At 41.3% G+C, this 22,772-nt stretch overlaps 1 protein-coding gene across 1 annotated transcript in view; it reads left to right on the top strand.

Moving 5' to 3' along the window:
* Positions 1-22,772, top strand: part of Itpr2 (inositol 1,4,5-trisphosphate receptor, type 2) — a gene marked incomplete in the record, with an annotated part of 429,938 nt that overhangs the window by 128,146 nt on the left and 279,020 nt on the right. Inside the window, 7 exon segments of the mRNA XM_013511399.1 lie at positions 2,722-2,883; positions 7,064-7,236; positions 8,383-8,502; positions 8,624-8,809; positions 10,360-10,611; positions 11,827-11,971; positions 13,419-13,569. Of these exon segments, the coding sequence (XP_013366853.1) occupies positions 2,722-2,883; positions 7,064-7,236; positions 8,383-8,502; positions 8,624-8,809; positions 10,360-10,611; positions 11,827-11,971; positions 13,419-13,569 (1,189 nt within the window).

Here is a 22,772-nt window from a genome sequence, read left to right as displayed (position 1 = left end):
CCTCCCATCCTATCATTTACATTGTGCTTGCTTAGAAGCCAGTTGAACATCCCCCAGTTGCAAAGTTTAAGTTTGTTTCCCTTTCCAACCTCTATTGAGTAGGTCTGGAAGTTTGTTTTTCTGACCAGCAACATTTTACGGGAGGGAAAACAAGGTTATTTCTTTCTATGTTTTATAGTAACATAGGTGTGAAAATCTAAAATACCAAGATTTTGGGCTGGTCACCTGATAGAAAGAATAGAGGGAACTAGTACCTCTTGAGTAGTGAGGAGCCGAGCACTGTGTTAGTGATTTCCTGTCATGAGGTTTTCAGAATAACCTACAAAGGCATCTTGACTTCCACTTTTCCCTGTGACTATACTAACGTTCAGAGAGAGTGAATGCTATAGACCTCACAACTGACAGAGCTGACATTTGAACCTAGGTCAGGTTCTAAGCCCCATGGTGCTGCTGGGTTCCATGTGGGGGCTATTTTGAAGTCAGTTTTCTGGCACTTCAGGCCATCGTTCTTTTTTTTTTGAGACAGAGTCTCACTATGCTGTTCAGGCTGGCCTTGAGCTCACTTTGTGGCCTAGGCTGGTCTCGAACTCTCGACGATCCTCCTGCCTCAGCCTCCCAAGTGCTTGGATTACAGGCATGCGCACCTGCACCCAGCACCATAGTTCTATAGTTTGAACTATTAGCTGTATTCACATTATGTAAGTGAACCAATTTGGAAAAGAGCTTGTTGTTCTCCTTTCGCGGTGGTCATTATTCTTGAACAAACTCCACCTACAGTCTAGGAGAGGATTCCATAAGGATGTGAATATTGGGAGACAGCAGTTGGGGGCATCCTAGAGGTAGTGAGCATCCTGTAGAACCCCCAAAACCCCTCCATGGTCAGACTATCTCCAGAAACTGTTCTGGAATAATACCTAGACAGAATTTCCAGGTGAACTTGGACAGTGTCCTTTCCATATGCTTTCTACTTCTTTCCTCGTCATCTCTAAGAAGATAGGGTTGTCTGCTCATACACAATGTTCTAGATGTTCGTCCCTGAGAGTTTAGAGCTGATCGTATATTACATCTTCCTGAAATTGTTCATAACGTGCCAAGAAGTGGGTTCACCTCCCAGTAATATGCATATAAGAACATGTCTGCCCTTATGTGTTTTTTTAAAATTTAATTTTTGTGTGAAGTATGACTCAAGATATTGAAACATAAGAATTATCTTATTAATATACACATTCTTTTGAGTTGGAAAAGGAAAACACTAGCTATATGGTTAATATTGATAGCCAGTTGTCTGAAAATATGAAGTCCAAGTTTTTCTCAAAAAGAAGGAAGAGAAAAGAATATATACATACACACCAAATAGCTGAGATAATTATACTAATAATTACTCTTAGTTCATTGAAAAGAATGGGTTGTGCTTACATTGTTTGATCCATCTGGCATACCTGTATCTTCTAATCTGAGCAACTACTTTGTTTTTTTTTTTTTTTTTTTTTTTTTGGTTTTTCTCCGGTACCGGGAACCGAACTCACACTCATGTGAGCAACTACTTTGAAGATAACAATATGCAATATATTAACCGTTGTTAATTTCCCACGATCTTATTTTGAAATTCTGTATCATTGTTTTTATTGTTTTTCTCTCTTTAAAAGAAAACAATTTTTCTCAAAAAAAATGAAAAGGTTACAAATCTAGTGAAAGAGTCTTTTCTGACACTAGCAATTCTTGTATATAAAGTATTTGACTTCAAGGACTTCTAGGAATTTGTATGTTTTATTGATATTTTAGCCAATATATGTCACACAGTGCTATAAAATGCAAGGTTTAGTAACTGTAGCGTTATTGTAGGAAGGGTATTATATTTCATGTACTCCAAAGGATAACTCTGTTCTACTTTGCTTTGCTGTGTTAATGCTCATGCCTTTGGCTAAGTGCTCTTTTACGGCAATTTTCTTTTCCACGAGCCCATGTGCAGGTGATACCACCTGCTGACTTGCTGCGGAAAGTTATATTCTTAATGTTTTCTAAATGCAGGGTAAGAGTTGCTAACTGGTAACTTTCTTACATGATTCTGGCTCCTTGGCACTCTTGTAGCTCCTGATTTGTTGCACTGCAATGCTGCTGACGCATTCATTGGTTTGGCCTTGTTTTTCCTTGTATATCTTGAACAGAGAATTACTCTTGAGAGATTTTATGCATTTGGATGCCAATATTGGCTGCTTACCTGCTTAGAATTATTTCCTCTTGTCAAATTGACCCTAGGAAGAGCTAAAAGCAATATTTAGCAGCCGTTTTCTAATGTAATTTTCACATAAAAAGCAAATGTCCTCTTCGCATTACTTTGATTTTGGAAAGTTACAGAAAGCAACGGAAGAAACAAGCACATAGAAATTGTATTTGAGTTCCTATGAATATATTTATGTAACCTGGTATTATTGAACATTCTTATATTTCCCATTTTAATTAAATATAATACCTACATAAAATTAAGCATTGTATTTAAATAATGTTTTTGCTGTTCAATGTAAGAAACTTTTCTGCAGTGTTTTTAACTGTTCCTTGTACGTTAATCCTGCATCTTAACCACCTTCCTCCTTTTATCTTATTTCCACGCAATGTTACGAAAGTGTTTTTGAATTAATGTTCTTATTTGTATGACAGTTAAAATAGGTTGCAAAGCCCGCACCACTGTTCCTCAGAATAGATGGTTCTTTGTGTTCCTGACAGGTATTTGGGATTCTGAAAGCGCCCTTCAAGGAGAAAGCGGGAGAGGGCCCCATGCTGAGGCTGGAGGATCTGGGGGACCAGCGCTATGCACCCTACAAATACATGCTGCGGCTCTGCTACCGGGTGCTGCGACACTCGCAGCAGGACTACCGGAAGAATCAGGTCAGAGGGCGGCCCTGTTCTTGACCCTGCTTCACATTTAAAGGGTGGGCAAGGCTCTTTGGTTGCAATTTAAAGGATAGAAGGTGGGAATGGGAAATTTCACTTTTCAATGAGTTGTTTTATCTTGGCAGCACAACAGAAAATGATCTGAACTTACTTTTGAGCTGACGTATGTATTTCTTTTTCCACATAAAATTAGGATCACTGGGTGAGGCTGTCCTGAGGGCAAACAGTGCATAGTATTAGGTCCTGCTGTGCAGGAGGCATCCTGCATCTCTTAGGTAAAGAGGACTGAGCCATGTCTTGGCTTGAGAAACTTGTGACAAATATAGCCTTACCGTGGATGGGCCAAGGAGTTCATTGTCTGGTGGAAAAAACATAACATGAGCATCTGAGGCATAAGGAGGAGGCAAAGAGTAGGGCCGGAGACAAAAGACAGCAGCAGGGTAGGTGTTCACGAGAGGGAGAGCATAGCTGTGTCTATGAAACCCCAGGACATTTCCCCGGGGAAGGAAGCATTTGAGTAGGACGAGAATCATCTTCCTAAATTGCATGTGAGCGGCCCTTTGAGGAAGAGGGACCTATGCAGAGGGAATGACGGGTGTCAAGCAGTGCAGGTAGCTTAAAATTGGCAGGTGCGAACGGAATGCTTTTCAAGTCTCGCCTTAAAAAATGCAGACTGTTTTGCATTGTGTTCTTTAATGTAAATGTTTAACATAAAATTGTTATCATTAATGATGATTTGGTTCGTGAATGTGTACGTTCTTCTTGCTCGATGGGAGGGAGGAACGCATCCCCAGTAAATTTTGCTGATGAGTTTAGGCCATGAGGAAGAACGGTGTGACACGGTTGGGAGGCAGGGTTGTGAAACCCCCCAGGGCCTAGGGCCACAGGTCTAGAGGGTGGAGGTTGTTAGCGAATCATTCCCCGTATTTATTGAGTGCTTGTTTGCGTCCAGGTAAGCAACTTTTAGAAATGAGCTCAGCTTAGTTGATACTGAGATAAGGTGAAGTTAACCTGCCCAAGGTTATGGGTGGTTTATTTCAGTGGGGAGTGGATTGAAGCCAGGGCCTCCCTGGTAGGCAAGTGTTCTACCACTGACCTGCATTTCTACGCCCACAAGGCTGTAGTTTTAAGGATGAATTCAGTGTACAAAGTCGGGCAGAGTTAGAACACTTTGTTTCTCAGTAGCTTGAAAGTACTTTGGCAAGAAAGAAAAAGATTTGCTTTAGGAAGAAAGTGTCAAAATATGTTGGCTTGGGGATTCTGTGTGAAGATTAAGAAAGGTCTAAAAGAATATATAAAACAGGAGCTAAATACTGTGACTAGGAACAGAAGCAAGGTGAGTAATGTAGGCAAATTCTTAAACGTTTTCTAATAGGAGCCTAGTGCTAGATGTCTTTCTCTCCACCTGAAAATGCTGTCACCAGAATTACGCTTCCCAATTTCACTGCAGTAGAGTTGCTCATCTGTTACTGGGCAAAAACTTAAGGCCCAGGAAGTTCCACGACGGAGCTTCAGGCATTCAGAGAGTCAGTGCTGGGGGTGCCCGCAGTATGAAGGGCCCAGGTTATTCCCTGGAGGTGCGGAGTGAGGCCACTTGGCATATTTTCTTTATCCTTGTTTTTTTTCTGGGTCCAAAAAACATATAGTATTCCCCTCTTATCCATGGTTTTGTTTTTTGCTGTTTCCAATAGCTATGATCCATTGTGGTGCAAACCTGTTAATTAGCAAATTTTAAAACTGATAATTCTAGAAGTAGAAACTTACTTTACTTACTTGAGTGTCCAGTACACAAAACTAATGATGCCACCGTACTTGATTGGACGGGGCACCGCTCCAGACATGCAAGTAGTACTGGATGATAGAGGGTGAAATTTACAGAAAAAGAGCCATGGGTCTGCAGAGGCTCCTGAAGGCCTCGGCGGCGATAGACCACAGCTGTGGGAGGGTGCTGGGGCTGTGTCCTCCCTTTCTGCGCTCTGATCTGGCTTCGATGCCCAGTCTCCTTGGGCCTGGTTGTTCTGCTGGTTTCCTGTGGAGCCCAGCGTCACGTCATTGCTGATGTCTTTTCTCAGTGTCTAGAGGTCTGGCATGCTCGGGTCTCTCATGTCTTAGTCTCAGCTGTAGACTTGCCGAGTGTGCTGATCTGCACATAATTTCTGCTCTGAACACACACACACACACACACACACACACACACACACACACCTCCTGCCTAGTCGCGCCATTTCTCCCAGGTAAATGTTCACACACTTCAGGGCCCTACTTCGTGTGGGTGATCCACTCCCTCCTGTCCTCTCCCTGAGAGTTAGATCTCTGAGCTGACAAAGGAATGAAATAGTTCCTGGTGTCCACTGAAGGTCAGATTTTAATTCCCCCGACTCCTTCATGGTCTCATTGAATCTCAGCAATAGCCGAGAAACTGTTGTTTTTCATTTCTTTTGCATGAAATGTTCTGCGTTAACCATAAAGCAGCTCTCGGGTGTGGTTTAGAAAAAGATTTCTAAAATATAGGCAGAAAGACCTCCTGCTTTTTTGGCTTAATTACCTTATTTTCTACCTTCACCTGTATTTCAGAGAAGTCACTCATGTTACAGTATTACTGCTCCCCAGGTCTTTACAGTTGAGTTTCTGTTTATTATTATTTATAGAATTTGATAACACTCTAATTTAATTTCAGTATTTATTAACATCTTGGAAGTTTGCCTCATACCGGAATATGATTACGATAGTTACAAGAGTATGTAAATCAATACATATCTTTAAAATGACACACTAACAGAAGACATTTACTTTACTTAATTAGCTAGCCGATACACAAAGCCATCATTTTGAAAGGCCGCAAACATGCTGCCTAGAATATAATTAGATTTGTGCCACTGATATAATTTTCAAGAAATAAATATGTTCCAGTAAGTTTTATCTAAGGCGAAAACCACTTTCCAATCAATAAATTCTCCTATCACAGAAACAGAAATACACTTCCAGGGAGAATCCCCAAGAAATGTGAAGGGGTTAGATCCACTAGTTCTGTGATTATGGGAGATGTGTTACTTGCAGACAGAATGCTAAATCCGAACAATGGTGAGTTGGGATATAGGGGAGTTAGTGTGGAGAATAGAAGTGGATTACAGAATGTATGAAAGAGACCTTTCCTTGGTTTTAGAATAATGTTTTTTGGCCTTTACCGTGACTCACAATTCACAAGATTCAGTGGTTAACTTTTCTTTATAGACTACAGGCTCAGCTCCATTGCCCCAGGGCCTTTGCACTTGCTACTTCTGGTACTGCCTGGGGAGTTTTCTCCAGAGCTTCCCATGGCTGTTTCCTTTTCATCATTTTCACTCTTGCTCAGATATCACTTCAAAAGTTGCCACTTTTCCCCATCCTTCTGCTTGTCCCATTTCACTTGTCGATGTATAAAATGATTGTATTTGTTTGCTCATTTACTGCTCTTTGCCTCTGTAGGATGTAAGGCTCTTGAGAGTTCAGCTATGTTGCATGCAGCTGTATCCCTAGCTTCCCAGTGCCTGGAATACTTGAGATCTTTAGGAAAGATTTATTGGTGAACAGATCTGATTAATAACACAACTAATTATATACGTTATTTGAAGGCTTTCAATGATGAGAAGTGTACTTAATTTTTACCATTGTTTTTCAGAGAAGATCTTAGAGATCACTGCAGTATATATACAAGGAAGAAATCATCCCAAATTCATCTTTAGGTGGTTGCATAGATCTTGTGCAAGCTTATGAATGAAATATCAGGCAGTCATTTCTTCTTTTTAAAATTTTGTCAAAAATCCTTGGTCATGACTTTCAGTGAGCACTGGAAGAAGGACCCCGTTAGGCTGGTGAAATCCTAAGTGACCATGTTGTACAAACTTGTTCTTTTGATTAGATTTATATTTGTGTTCTTTTTCTGCTTATAAGAATACCCATATTGGAATCATTTCTACCAACATATTTTTTGTGTGTAATTTAATTTACATGTATGTGGATATGTTTTCATTTCCTTCCCTGGAAAGCTCTGTTTATTGAAGATTTCCCTGTTTTCCTTTTGACAGCACTTCTAGTGAGTTATCTGTTGTGAATAAATGAATGCAGGTTGCTAACCCTAATGCAAGCTGTTCCTCTGACTGCCGGGCAGCGCTCTGACAGCCTTTCTTCTTTGCAGGAGTACATTGCTAAGAACTTCTGTGTCATGCAGTCCCAGATTGGCTATGATATTTTGGCAGAAGACACCATCACAGCTTTGTTGCACAACAACAGAAAGCTACTAGAGAAACACATCACAGCAAAAGAAATAGAGACATTTGTCAGCTTACTCAGGAGGAACCGGGAGCCAAGGTTCGAAGTGGTTCATGCAGTGTTCTTTTCTATGGGGGATGGCGGCTTGTGTTTTATTTGTAGAACAGTTAGAAGTGAGAATTCTTTTGTACTGCTGACTGTCACGGTCAGACTCTGTTGGGTTTGTTGCTATAATCACTACGTATAATAAGGAGTTACTACCGTGTGGGAGATCATAGTCTTATAGATGTGTTTGTTTGTTTGTTTGTTTGTTTGGTGTTGGGATTGAGCCAAGGGCCTCCTGGCCAGGCAAGTAAGTGCTCTGCCACTGAGCTATAATCCCAACCCTAGACTTATATTTAAATGTACTTGGTTTCTACTTGATAATGTACATATGGGTTTCTGAAGTATATGCACATGCATCATTTAAATCATGCACATTCTCATTAAGTATACTAATTATATATATAATCATATATATATATATATATATATATATATATATATATATATATATATATATATATATGTGTTTGGTGCTGGAAATGGATCCCAGGGCCTCATGCATGCACAGCACACATTCTACCACTGAGCTGCATTACCCATGTCTTAGAAATAAGACAAGACTCTAGTGAGTTATCTGTGTGAAGCCTAAAGAGCAGCTTGCCCAGGAATACCCCAACAGTTAGGAATAGAATGTCAGGTAAATCAGGCTGTCTAGTTTTCCTCTGATTGCATGCTACCTTACCCAAGAGAAATGAATGCACAGAACCAAGCACTTTGATCAAGTTGTCTTAACAAACTACAGCAAATAAATGCGAGAGGGCAGAAACAGCTCTTCTTCAGGAGGTGGTCGCTTTGCTTAAGCATTTGCTGTAGTCCTGTTTTACTCTGGACAGTACTGGCTTTGATCTGCTTTTGTTTTGTTATTCAATTCTGGGGACTCACACGTTAGGTCAGACAAATGATTTTTTAAACATAAGTCACCATACTAAGGGATTAATGGCCCCAGACAAACAGAAGCAGACATTTCCTTTGTGATCCTTTAATTTGTTTCTAAGGACACGTTAGATGGCACGTAAGAAAAACGTTCCTGGAAATAATATTAAAATATATTGAAATAAATTTCTTCTGTTATGTTCCGAGTTGCAGTTTTGTTGTGATGGTTTTATATCAAGGTTCACTTTAGTGTTTTTCTCTTGCCAGATTTTTGGATTATTTGTCAGATCTGTGTGTGTCTAATACCACTGCCATCCCTGTCACTCAGGAGCTCATCTGTAAATTTATGTTGAGTCCTGGCAACGCCGACATTCTCATCCAAACGAAGTAAGACAGATAACGGGGACATCTATTTTCTGTCCATTGTTTTTGTAAGCATTGCATTTTTTAATGTCAGACTTGTAAGTATGATTCCTGATAGAATTTTGTATGCGTTGCTGATTTCAAGGCTGGTCTCAATGCAAGTAGAAAACCCCATGGAGAGCTCCTTCCTTTCGGACGACATCGATGATGAGGAGGTTTGGCTGTACTGGATCGACAGCAACAAGGAACCTCACGGCAAAGCGATCAGGCATCTGGCTCAAGAAGCAAAGGAAGGCACCAAAGCTGACCTGGAAGTTCTTACCTATTACAGGTTAAGTGTTGTACAGATTCACCCTTCTCCCTCTCCCAGACCCCTGAGAGCTGTTTCTCTGATACCTTTAAAAGTTAGATGTAGGGGCTGGGGATTTAGCTCAGCGGCAAAGCGTCTGCCTGGCAAGCGCAAGGTCGTGAGTTCGGTTCCCGATACCGGAGAAAAACCAAAAAAAAAAAAAAAAAAAAAAAAAAGTTAGATGTCTGTGAGCAGGAAATTTAAAGTCACATCAGGACTAGGGTGGCTGAAATGTATAGGGACTTAAAATATTCAAGATGAATGTTAACACCTGTGCTGTCCACATACATCACTTGCTATTTCCTGATTTTTCTGCTTAGTTTGAAATTTGTGTGTAGCAAAGGGTTTCTTCCTATTACTGGTTGCAGTAGAGACCGATGAGAGACCAGTTAGGACGTAGGTCGCAGATCAAGAGGTGGAACGGGGGCTGAGCAGTCTGATCTGGCCCCAGGGAGCTCAGTATAGGTTAGTATATTGTATGGGTGAATATGTGCCGGGCTGGGGCTTCACGGGAGCTGGTGTCCTTATGCAAGTCCACTGAAAGTGGTTGCCTTAGTCATTTTTCTATTGCTGAGACATCATATCCGACACTTGCAACTTAAAGGAGGAGAGGTTTATTTTGGTTAGTGGTTTCAGTCCATGGTCTGCTGGCTTCGAGGCAGAAATGACACAGTGTAGGATCATGCTGGAGGAAAAGTGGCTCAGCTAAGACAGCAGCTAGGAAGCAGAGACAAGGGAGGAGCGAGGGACCGGAATACATCCTTCCAGGTCACGCCCCCAGGGACCTACCTCCACCCAAGCTCCATCTCCTAACATCACATTCAGCTACTGAACTCATTGATGGATGAAGCCACTGATGATGCGCGTGGTGCCCTGATGTTCCAAGCACCTTCCACACACACACCAAACACACACACACACACACACACACACACACACACTTGCTATATTGGGAGCAAGAACCTGCCTGGCATCTTTGAGTTTAATGTATAGAAAACCAAGGCAGAAGCCCTTGGGCCAAGTTGACTCCAAATGGCAGAAATCAGAGAAATGCAGAGAACTTCTTGTTCCCTGGTGTCTGCAACTACAGCAACAAAAGTGGAGGCTGATTCTCAGTCTCAGAGACCAGAGAATCCAAGGTACCAGTGCCGCATGGATCAGCGTGGGCTGGGAACCAAGTGTAGCTTGCCAGCAGCAGGACAAGGGAAGCTGGAGGAATAGGATGCTTTCATGTGAGACGTTGTCCTTGGCCTTCTGGCTTAGTGTATTTGTAATCCTAGGAAGCTGGGAGCTTCGTGACACTTGTCCTCCAGAGATCTGTCACTGCATCGAGTAAGATAAATCATAATGAGGGGGCATAAAGGCTGTTTCACCTCTGCACTGTCATTTGATCGCTTGACCTACTCCCCAAACGATTAGACGCAGTATCATAAAGACTTGGAAATGCGGGTATCATAAACAAAGATCCTGATTGGTGTATAAGAACTTTGTCAAGATAAGACAAGTAATGTACTGTGTTTGATATTTTTAAGGTACCAGCTAAACCTCTTTGCAAGAATGTGCTTGGATCGCCAGTACCTGGCCATCAACCAGATTTCTACACAGCTCTCTGTGGACTTGATCCTGCGCTGTGTGTCAGATGAGAGCCTGCCCTTTGACCTCCGAGCATCTTTTTGTCGGCTCATGCTCCACATGCATGTGGACCGGGATCCCCAGGAGTCTGTGGTGCCCGTTCGTTATGCCAGGCTCTGGACAGAAATCCCCACAAAGATCACGATTCATGAGTATGTGTGGAAACATTTCTTAAGGCTTTTAAATTTAGTAGGTGTACTGAAATGCCTTCAACTTTGAAATGAAATCCTTGGAAAAGGCATTTGTGTTTTCTCTCTAAAATTGTTCATCTTCCAGGTACAAATGGGACACTCTTTTTGGAGGGTAAAATGACAACTTGGTTGTTCTTTTTTAATCTGATTTTTTTTTTTTAATTTTAAAGAAAATAGTACAAAAAAAGAACAATAGCAAAATACAAACAAAACAAAGCAAGGGCATTAAAAATGATATGGGGTTTCAAACCAAATGATAGGGATTAACACTGGTTGTTATATTACATACTGTTATCTTCAACAAAGTTGCTGAGATTACCAGATGTAAGAATGGAAGATTGATCAAGTCATTAAAGAGAATAAGAAAATAATAATTTAAAAGAACTTTAGAGACAATACAGAGTTTCACTAGACAGAACTGTAGGAATTCACCAATGGTTGTTATACTGGAAATTGTCATCACATAAGTTGCTCAGATTACCAGATATAAGCATGCAAAATTGGTCTAAACGTATAAAAAAGACCCTTTTAATCATTAACTGTTGCCCTCAACAAACCATCAGACACCAGCAGTACAGTTATGCCACTGAACCATATGTATATATAACCGTATATAATTGCAGTGCAATTTGTCATAACTAAATGTCAGAAACAACCCAAATGCCCATCACCTGAGGAATGGATAACAAAGATGTGGTATTTCTGTACAATGGGGTATTACTCAGCTATAAAAAAAGATAAACTGTAGGCTTTTATAGGTAAATGGATGCAACTAGAGACCATACTCATAAGTGAAATAAATCGGACCCACATGTGTAAACATCACATTGTCTCCCTGGTGTAAGAATATCTGATTTTTTTTTTATTTTAAAGACAGTCATAGACAGTCATAGACATAGACAAATAAAAACTTCTTTCTAGAAGCCAATACAGAAATTATAATGGGTATCCATCCATTGGCTGAGTGCTTGATATTATGGCTGGCTTTGATTTATTGTCATATGTTACGTCATTTCACAATAGCCCCATTTTACAGATGAGGATACAACACCTAGAAAGGTTAACTGATTTATTCAAGATTACAATGCTAGGAAATTAAACGGCATATAATAGTTCTCCTATTTTTAAATAATTAAAACCAATTCAGTTTGCTGTGCTTTCTTCCTGTCTTCCTAGATATAACTCTATAACAGACACTTCTAGAAGTGACATGAAGAGGAAATTTGCACTGACAATGGAATTTGTTGAAGAATACTTGAAAGAAGTTGTAAATCAGCCCTTTCCTTTTGGAGATAAGGAGAAAAACAAACTGACATTTGAGGTATCTTAAAACAATTATTTTGTTTTTTTTTTGTTGGTTTGTTTTTGTTTTTCTTCTGGTACCAGGAATGGAACTCTCGACCTTGCGCTTGCCAGGCAGGCACTTTGCCGCTGAGCTAAATCCCCAGCCCCCTTAAAACAATTATTCTGGAAGTAATTAAATATTCCCTGTCCAAAATTAGGAACACTGAATGTCAAGATTTTTTTCCTTTTAATATTTAGGATGTTTTGGTAATTGGTATTTGATATTTTTGTTTCATATGTGTAAGCTTTATTAATTATATTTAATGAAGAAAGACAGTTTTGCCTACTTTATATTTGGATAGTTTATTTCATTTTCATGGAGGTGATGCTTTTTAGTCTCATTAACTAAATTGAAATACCTCTAGTAATAATATTATTTTGGGGATTTACTTTACTATTATTATTTTTTTGTTATTTATTTATTTATTTTTTTGAGACAGTGTCTCGCTATGCAATTCAGGCTGGCCTTGAGCTCACTTTGTAGCCAAGCTGGCCTTGAACTCGCAATGATCCTCCTGCCTCAGCCTCCCGAGTGCTGGGATTCCAGGCGTGAGCCATCACGCCGAACTCTTATTTTGGGGATTTATTGCCAACCTAGAGAAAGGGTGCTGTTATTTGATCCCTGTTACATTAGCTGCCTCTTGATGTGTGATATGCTAGTCCAAAGAACAGTACCTTAAATCAATAAGCAAGTATTATTTCATAGAATATGTGGGTCAGGAGCCTAGGAATAATGTGGCTGGGTGGTCCTCAGCCTTGATGTGGCCTGTGGCGTCCAGAAGACCACAGAGGAGAGTAATGAACATACACTTCTGGGGAAATTTCATAAATTATATTTATTAAAGTAATTTGGGGCTGGGGGTGTGGCTCAGTGGTAGCTCTCTTGCTTCACATGCACAAGGCCCTGGGTTCAACCCTCAATACCACCAAAAAAAAGAAAATCACCTTATTAAAGTAATTTACCCATTTATTATGAGGTATCCTACCAACTTCAAGTTAATATTTCATTAAGAAGTAAATAATTCTAGTGTAAGCTTTTTAAAAATTTTTTTTTATTTTTTGAGACAGGGTCACTATGCAGTTCAGGCTGGCCTTGAAGTCTCTTTGTAGCCCAGGCTGGCCTCGAACTCACAAGGATCCTCCTGCCTCAGCCCCAGCCTCCCGAGTGCTGGGATTGTAGGAATGCTGGGATTACACGCCCAGCTCTAGTGTAAGGTTCTTTAGAAACCTTAAAGCACTCAGTAGCTATGCATTAGTTCCAGGCTGGAGTAAATCAAAGTTTAAGTGGATGCTTTTGTAAAGATTTTAATTCCTGAGTTTTAGAGAATTATGAAATTTAGAAATGCCTGAGATTTTTAAAACGTGCTTATTCAACTCCTAATATTTTCTTTTTCACCTTCTCCTTCTCCTTTTCTAAAATTAAGGTGGTTCACCTGGCTCGAAATCTCATATACTTCGGGTTTTACAGTTTCAGCGAGCTGTTGAGGCTCACGAGAACACTCCTGGCCATCCTAGACATTGTCCAGGCTCCCATGTCATCGTATTTTGAAAGATTAAGTAAATTTCAAGATGGAGGTAAGACTTCTGAGAAATGTTATAATATTTTTGTTATTATGTAGAAGTAAGATTTTAAAGAAAATCTACAGAGATGTGATTATCAACCTGCACCTACTCCAAGATTGTGCAGTACCTATGAAAATGCTACCTGTGCTAGGAGTGAGTGATACCAGGTGGACTTACAAACATACCTCTCTGTTTTTGATGCTAATGTTTTGAAAGACAGCTTCCATAGGACTAAATTCCATGTTTAGCAGTGAAGATTGCAGCTAACCCACTGGTGAAAGTACTGTGTGTTAAAAGGATGAAAATACCTTGCTATTTGTGATCGTCTTGTGATGTGGTATTGGCTGGCTTTGCGTTAGCGCTGGTTGTAGAAAGATGGGAAAGCAGGCAGGCTAAGGGTCATGCTAAAGAGGTGGTGAATGTGAAGCTGGTGAGGAGAGGGGAGTGAGGTGGATGAGGGAACGGGCTTTGGAGTTGAGTGCCCGTGTTCGAATCCTGCCTCTGCCATCTGTTAACTTATGCATGGTACTTGTCTTTCTGTGATTATCTTCTCTTCTGAGATCTGAAGATGACCATAATAGTATCTCTCTCACAGTTTCCTTTGGAGAGGTGTGCAGATCTATACACTATATTCCATGGACTTACAGTAATGACTGTCATAATGCAGTAAAAGTATTTTATCTGGTGATTGTCTTAGACTGGCTAGATCACAATGCCAGAGATAGAGAAGTGTTTCCTGGAGCCGTGTTGAGGAATCCACCCAGGATATGCATCCGTAGGAAGGTGAGGATGGTAGGGCTGGGAGACAAGAGAACCCAGTTTGCAGTGTAGTTACAACTGAGACCTACAGGGAGGTCTAAGCTGGGAGGGTCCATTGGGGCTGTCACACATTAAACCAAGGGGACAGAGCTTTGTGTTTTGCATCAGCCAGCCACTGGGTGCCCGTGGGGGAAGGGTGTGACTTTGGGTCAGGCAGATCCCTTCGGCTGTTAGCCACGCACCCACAAGGCCAAGAAATGAGGGGAAGAGGTGCCTCAGAGAGGGCACAGACGGGACACAAGAGTATCCACTGCCGCATCTGCTACAGGATGAAAAAGGTGGAACCAGTGCTATGGCTTGGATCTAGATGTCCCCCGAGTCCTCATGTATTGATGACTTGATTCCCCATGCAGCAGTGATCAGAGATGGTTTGTTTGAAAGGAGATTCTATCACGAGATCACTAACTTCAGACTGATGGGTTTGTAATTCGATGTCACAGGGGTGAGCCAGACACTGAGGGGGTGGGGCCTGGAGGGAGTGGGTCAGGGGCATACGCCCTGGGGACCATATCTTGTCCTCAGCCGCTCCTGTGCTCTCTGCTTCCCGGCCACTGTGGTATGAGCACCTTTGTTCCCCACACACTCCTGCAATGGAGCCAGCTGAGTGTGGACGGAGCCCTCTGAGACCAGAGTGTTGGACTTACAAGCCTGCACGATCAGGTCTGGCTTATTCTTAGGTGTTTTTTGTCACAGAAATGGAAAGTGGACTAATAATGAGAAATCTAACTTCAGATATAAGAAGAAATATCTGATTAAGAATTATAAATAGGGCACGTCCAAATAAGCTGAAGTAATTAATTGCTGCTGGCTAAATCTCAATCCCTTTTACTTCTTCCCCTGCCAAAGTCGTACAGATCAATAAGCAGCAAATTAGACAGGGTAAGTCCCTCACCTTGAGCCTAAGTAGAAACCAGAGAATAATACAAACTTCAGTTGCTACGAGTAGGAAAATGAACATCAGTTTTCAGTAGAAATGCCTCATGAGCTCCCATGGCAGGCCGCAGGCCACAGAGGGGCAGAGGCCATTGTGTGAAATTCACCCTCAGACACAGAAAATGGAAAAACAATTGAAAAAATATCCAGGTAGATTAGAGCATCAGCTACAGAGGAAAGGACTTAAAAGGGGTACCCTTGAGACCATAATGCTCAGCAAAGTAGATCAGACATAGAAGGTTAAATATTGCATGGTCTCTCTTATATGAGAAATCTAAACTACAAATAATTTAAAGAGCAAAATAAGAGATAGATGATAAGAAACAGGGAGAGAGTTTGTGAGGGTCTAGAGATGGGGGAATGGGAGGGAGTGGAGAGGAAGGGGAAATAAAAAGGATCAAGATGCAATATGTATGGGCACCAGGTCCCCGCAGTGAGTGGATTTGTTATTTTGTGTCACACAAAATCCACAAGAGAAAAGATTGCAAGCGCTCTGAGGATGTGGAAAGAAAGAAAACGTCTGGACACTGCTGTTGGCGATGTAAATGAATACAGCCATTATGGCAAGCAGTATGGAGGTTCCTCAAGAAACTAAAAATAGAAATACTGGGGGCTGGGGATTTAGCTCAGTGGCAAAAGCGCCTGCCTGGCAAGCGCAAGGTTGTGAGTTCGGTTCCCGGTACCGGAGAAAAACCAAAAAAAAAATAAAAAAATAAAAATAAAATAAAAATAGAAATACTATATGATTTAGCAATCCCACTACTGAGTATAAACCCACAAAGAAAAAAAAAGTATACAGGTACCAGGTGCAGAGCTTCCAGGGATGAGCAGTCTTAGGGAGGGAACATCACTTTGCCGGTCTTGTGAAGGGAAAGGAAACAAGATGGGGACACCTAGGATACCACAAGATAAAAGAAAATCCGGAAATACAAGGATGTACAACGCCCTCCTGGCCCACCACTAAAAGCCACTTTAAAGGAACTGCACTTCACGACTCTGGCAGGAGGGGGAGCTCTTGAACCAGAGATGTTAACCCGCTCAGTCTCAGCCCCACCCGCGAAGTGTGTATATGTCCCCAGTCTTTGCCTCTGAAAGGGCTGTGAGATCCAGACAGAATGGAAGAGCGAAGCTTTGCAGTTGATGGACACTCCTCTATGAAAGGCAACCATGAAAGAAAAGAATATTGAAGATGGCACTACAAATGGTATTACATTTTTTCCAAGCAAACATTGGTTTATGAAAAACACTTTGAAACATAAATTCCAATCCTGGAGTGGTGGTGCACGCCTGTAATCCCAGCTCTCGGGAGGCTGAGGCAGGAGGATCATTGTGAGTTTGAGACCAGCCTGGGCTACAAAGTGAGCTCAAACCCAGCCTGAACTGCATAGTAAGACCCTGCCTCAAAAAAAAGACCCCCCCCCAAAAATAACCACATAAATTCCGAACGTAAGATCAGAAATGGGCCAGAAAAAACCCAGGAATAAATGAAAATTGGATGAACTAAGGGCAGAAATAGAATAAAATAGTAGATCGCATGTATTTATTTGTTCTTAGAAATACAGACTGCATTATGAGATGTCCAGAGCAGAAGAGATTTGAATGACAGTCTGATAAGGGTCAATGAGGAGAGGCGGGTGAACAAGGAAGAAAAGCTTTATGATGGAAAGAAGCAAGTAGCAAAGGTCAGAGAGAAAGAGGAGAGGGGGAAGAAAGTCAAGGAGAAGCCACCGGATGAACCACTGGAGTCCATGAAGAAAGAAAGCAAGGCCGTGAAACAGAATGGATATTGAAGACGATACACCATGCCTCTGACAGATGGTGCTGGCTGTATGGGCTGTCCACATGCAGAAGATTAAATCTAAACCCATATATCTCACCTGATACTGAACTAAAATAAAAATGAATCAAAGATTTAACTCTTGAACTTGAGTCCTTTAACCTGCTGAGAGATGACTAAGTAGAATGATTGAAGACATGGGCATACTGAAGGGCTTTCTGCACAGAAGTCCAGTTGCATAAGAAATAACATCAAGAATCAACAAATTGGATCATATCAGATTTAAATGTTTCTGCACAGCAAAGGAAATAATAGCAGAGTGAAAAGACAACATACAGAATGGGAAAAATTTTGCCACCTAGTCCACAAACAGAGGACTATACCCAGAATGCATAAAAAAAAAAAAAGAGTAATTAGATCCTGTCCCCAAAAGACCAAATCAAATAATGGGCAACTGAAATGAACGTACGTTTCTCCGAAGAAGTATAGATGGCATATAAATACATGAAAAAATGTTTAACAACTCTGGCCATTAGACAAATGCAAATTAAAACAACACTGAGATTCCAAAGGAGTGGCTAGCATCAAGAAATCAAATAGTAACAAATGCTGGTGAGGCTGCATTTATTGTTGGTGGGAATGTAAGTTAATACAACCGCTACGGAAACCAGTGTGAAGGTTTCTCAAAAAACTAAGACTGGAAATTCCACTCAGCCCACCTATTCCTTTCTTGGGTGTCTTCCTGAGATGGTGAAGAGGAGTCATATTATAGTGAAACGTGTGCCCATGTTTATAACAGCACAATTCACAATGGCTAACTCTTGGAAGCAGCCTATATGTCCATCAGCAGACGAATAGATTAAGAAAATGTGGCATGTCTGTACAGTGGGGTACCCATCTGCCATAAAGGATAAACTTGTGTCATTTGTAGGAAAATGGATGCATCTTGAGACCATAATCTTAAGTGAAATAAATCAGACACACAAGCTTAAATATCTCATGGTTTCCCGTATATGAGAAACCCAAAATACAAATAAAGAGCAGAATAAAAGATAGATCACAGGAAGTGGGGAGAAAGATCTTTTGCAAATGGGAGGAGTGCAAAGAATGGAGGGAGGGGAGCAGGAAGGGAAGGAAGAGGGATGAGAAGGAATTAAGATGTGTTATGTACGTGAATCAGCTCCTCACAGGGAATGTGATCATTATGTACTACAAAAAGTAAAGGATAAAAATTGAAAAAAAAAATACAACCCAAGGAAAATTCTGGAAAGTAGAGTCTGAATTTGTAGAGTGAAATGGTAACCTCTGAGACATAGACTAATAAAACTGTTATACATAATGTATATTCAGAGAAAGTGGCCAGGGGCTGAGAGATGGGTCATGACAGAAAACGAGGGGAAAAGGAAAGGATATCTATGCCAGCTTTTTTGTCACCAAGCACAGTACCCCACATCCAACACTGAAGTAGGAGGAGAGGTTTCGTTTACTTGCACTTCCGGTTCATGAACCAGTGGCTTCAGGGCAGTCACATCATGGCGGAGGAAGGTGGTGGAGCAAAGATGCCGAGTTCCTGGCAGCAGAGAAATGGAGCAGGGGAACAGTGCTGGAGAGGAAGGAGACATAGACCCCATGGCCCGTGTCCACGGCCCACCAGAGATACCCAGGAGTATGTTCCACCCATCTCCAGGTTGGGTGGAGCCCAATGCCAGTCAGGTTGAAACTCCGCCCTCCCTACCACAGGGTATGAGCGTTCTTTACGATTCTTGCGTCTTTCATGGATAGTTAGAATTTTGTAAAAATAAGTCTATGAACAATGTATGAATGAGCATGAGGGGAAGACCAAGAACCGCAGTGGAAAATCAAAGCACACATCCATGCATGTGTCCTGTCCTAATTCCCCTGCCTGAACCTCATGTGGGAGAAGCTTCAGTAGTCGCGGAGGCCACCTGCACTCAAGGTGTCCATACTGAAGATGTTTTCTGTTAGGAAGTTTTCACAGTCTCCAATTTAAGTGATTCTTAAAAACCTAGAAATTGATCCTTATTTTTGGTCTTGGTGCTTACCGTCTGCTTTCCGCATTTTACTCTAAAGAAAGTTGTTATTTTCTCTGAAAAATTGCTAATTGCTGATATCTTGTTTGCATTCTCTACTGTCCTGTTCATATTTGCTCTCTTAGAAACACAATTGTCTTTTCTTTGGTTTTGGTGCTGGGGTTGAACCCAGGGACTTGTGTATGCTAAGCACATGTTCTATCACTTAGCCATATCCCAAACATCATACATTAAAAAAAAATAATTTTTACCATTTTTAGCGAACCTGACTCACCTCTGGATACCTTGATCTTTTTTTCATCTGAGATCCATCGGTTAATTTATTCCATAAGAACCTCTTGAACAACCAGTGCTGGCCAGATACTGCTTTAGTTTCTGGGAATTAACAGTGAACAAGATCAGCAAAGTTTTTAGCCATAGGGAGAGCAATTAATAAGGAAAAAGATACAATTTCTTCCCTGGCCCTTTGGGAGAATCAATCAAATAATAAATAATGAAAATATGTGGCAACATCAATAATGCTATGATGAAAGATAAAGTAGGGTATGACATAGAGTTTGATGGGCAATCTTTGGAGGGATTTGGGAAGGGATTATTTTGTGATCTGACTGCTTTGGCTGCTGAATGCAGAATAAATATCAATGGGAACAAAAATGCCAGTGTTGTAAAAGATAAAGAAGGGCTGAGAAAGTGCTCCACATTACAGGATGTTAGGAAGAGATGACCACGAAAAGCCATGTGTAGTTCTGAGTAGAATCCTGAGTCAGGAAGAGATTCTATATAGAAGACATTATGGGCACAGTTGGTAAAATTTAAGCATGAATTGTAGGTTGGAGTACTGTGATAGATTTCCAGAATTTTATAACGGTACTCTGGTTATGTAAGAGAATGCTGTTAGCAAACACATGCTGAAGAACGGAGGGTTGAAATGTTGTGATGTCTGGAGTTAACTCTCAAATATTGTAGGAAATGGGGCTGGGGATTTAGCTCAGCGGCACAGTGCCTGCTTGGCAAGCACAAGGTTGTGAGTTCGATTCCTGGTACTGGACAAAAACCAAAAACAAACAAAACAAAACAAAACAAAAAATGTTGTAGGAAACGTGTACCTGTGTGGAGAGAGAGAGGGAGAGGGGAAGGTGGAGAGGGAGGGAGGAGAGGGAGAGGGGAAGGGGGAGAGGGAGGGAGGAGAGGGAGAGGGGAAGGGGGAGAGGGAGGGAGGAGAGGGAGAGGGGAAGGGGGAGAGGGAGGGAAGAGAGGGAGAGGGGAAGGGGGAGAGGGAGGGAGGAGAGAGAGAGGGGGAGGGGGAGGGGGAGAGGGAGGGAGGAGAGAGAGAGGCTAATGTGGCAGAATTTGTGAATTTATCTGGATAGAGCATATATGGAAGTTCTCTTGTATTATTCTCACAGATCTTCCCCTAAATTTGAAAGCTTTTTAAAAACAATGACAGTGACAAGTAAACCACTTCATTAACCAGGTAGGAAAAGGATTTATTTTATGCAAAGTGACACTTCAGGCTTTGGACTCTACCGGGATATTTGTTACCCTAGCTGGATTCTATTAGACTATAAATTCCTAACAGAAGTTCTGGTAGACTCTATAAATTCTTAACTATACAAACAAGAGGGAACATTTTTCTGGAATCTCCAAATGTGGAGACAGAATTACCAGGCATGGGAAGAATCTTGTGGTGCAGGGTGAGATCGAGTTTGATGCCAGAGAGGAAACTCAGGATTATGGAAATGATCGGGGGACAAGCAGGACAATTAATAGGAGTCACAGCTAAATAGTCACACAGAATTCTCAGTGTATCACTGTCTTGGCTCCTTTGTGTCCAGATCATTTGGATTATGTTTTCCTATCTTAGTGACACTTGGAAGTCACTGGCAAGGTATAATTAAAAAATAGAAAATAATGTTATAAAATATTATTGCTGGACACATCGGTTCCTTCTGTGCTCGTACCATGTTGAGAAAATTTTGTGCAATCACATTGGGTCTTTTTTATATACTCACCCTTTACCTGTTCTCCTGTAGCAGCTGGAGGTGGTCATGGGAGGGCTGTGTCTGGCAGTATTCTGCAGGGTGGAGGTGGGGAAGACGAGGTGTGCGAAATTAAGAGGGTTCACTTCCTGGAGTTCCATTCTGCACCAGCCTCAGTGGCACCAGTCTTAAATAGGTGCACACTGCAGTATGTATCTGCTTTTCTGGGGAATCCTGGAAGCCTGGATTAGAGCTTGAGGTGGTGGGGATGGCTGGTTTGCAAAGTTGCAGTTTCAGAAGTTTTTCTCTTCCTTGGTGACAGGCCAGCTCACCTCTGACACGGGAGCTGTCCTCATCCTGAAGGTTGGGGGCCTAGTCCAGAGGCTGCTCACCGTCACCATGGCTTTTAGTTGCCACTCAGGGAAGTTGCTAGGCTCACAAGCAGCTCTTAGTGTGTGTACTAGCAGTGGTGCCTTCAATTATTGGAACAGACTCACCCAGAGACGCAGAGAGCTGGTGCCTTCCAGCCTTCACTGTACGGAAACAGGAGGTTCTGATCTGCACAAGTGTCAACCAAGTGCCCTTCTTGGCTACATACTCACTTAAGAAAAGAAATACTGTTTTCAAACAAGTATGTTCACTCTCAGCAGGCTGCGATGCTGAGTCAGTCTGCTTTGCCTAATACCTATCATTTGCTCTCAGTGATTTCGAAGGCACAGGGGCCCCATTCAGTGTAATTGATCTTTGGGTTGAAGGATTGTGCCAAGGAGTGCTCTCCTTTGTCATGTGTGGAAGGTAAAAGAAAATGCACCTCACAGCTGATAGGCTGGATATTTTGGGTGAGGATGTTGCATTTGTAAAATTACACAACTGTTTTGTTTTGGTGCTTGCAAATGACATACAATCCAAGGATTTTACTACTAATAATGAAGTTCTTTTTCCTAACAAGGTAAATACATAAATGACTACAGAATCATTTAAGTAGTGGGGACAAATGTGAATTCTTTATTCTTCTAACGAACCACATAGTGTGTATTAATGGAGAGTAATGAATAGGTATCACCTTTATTTGACATACAAAGGGTGATGAAAATATATAATGCATCTTTAAATTCAAAATATTATTACAGTAAAAGACACATTGCCATTAATTACCCCTCAGAATACTGCCTTTTGCTTCAAACACACTTATTCCCTCGGTCTTGCCGCTTTCTGAAGCCGTTCTGGAAGTTCTCTTTTGTGAGCTTCTTTATGGATTGTGATAAAAAATATGGTGAGTGCTGCTGCCAAGTGCAATAGCACAGGAAAGCAGGCTTGTGAGAACGTTACAGTGTGTTCTCATCCACGTTGTTCGTTGCATCTGGCACTGCGTGACTTCTGGCTCTTCCCCCAAGTCAAAATGACAATAACAAGTAAACATCTTAAATCGATTCAGGGCATAGAAGCAGCTACAACGTCACCACTAAAGACACTCAGAAAAGAGGACTTCCTGAAATGCTTCAGAAAGTAATACAAAGGATGGGATAAGTATGTTTGAATTGAGGGGGAGTATTTTTCATGGGGGTTGGTGGAAATGTGTCTTTTAATAAACATGTTTAAAAATTTAAACAGGCACCATAGTTTTTTTAATTTTGTTTTTCTTTTTTTTTTTTTTTT

Source organism: Chinchilla lanigera, unplaced genomic scaffold, assembly GCF_000276665.1.
Source record: "Chinchilla lanigera isolate Chin_1 unplaced genomic scaffold, ChiLan1.0 scaffold00012, whole genome shotgun sequence".
Taxonomy (NCBI): Eukaryota; Metazoa; Chordata; class Mammalia; order Rodentia; family Chinchillidae; genus Chinchilla; species Chinchilla lanigera.
The sequence above is the reverse complement of the archived record's forward strand: the minus strand, read 5'-3'. Positions and strand labels throughout refer to the sequence as shown.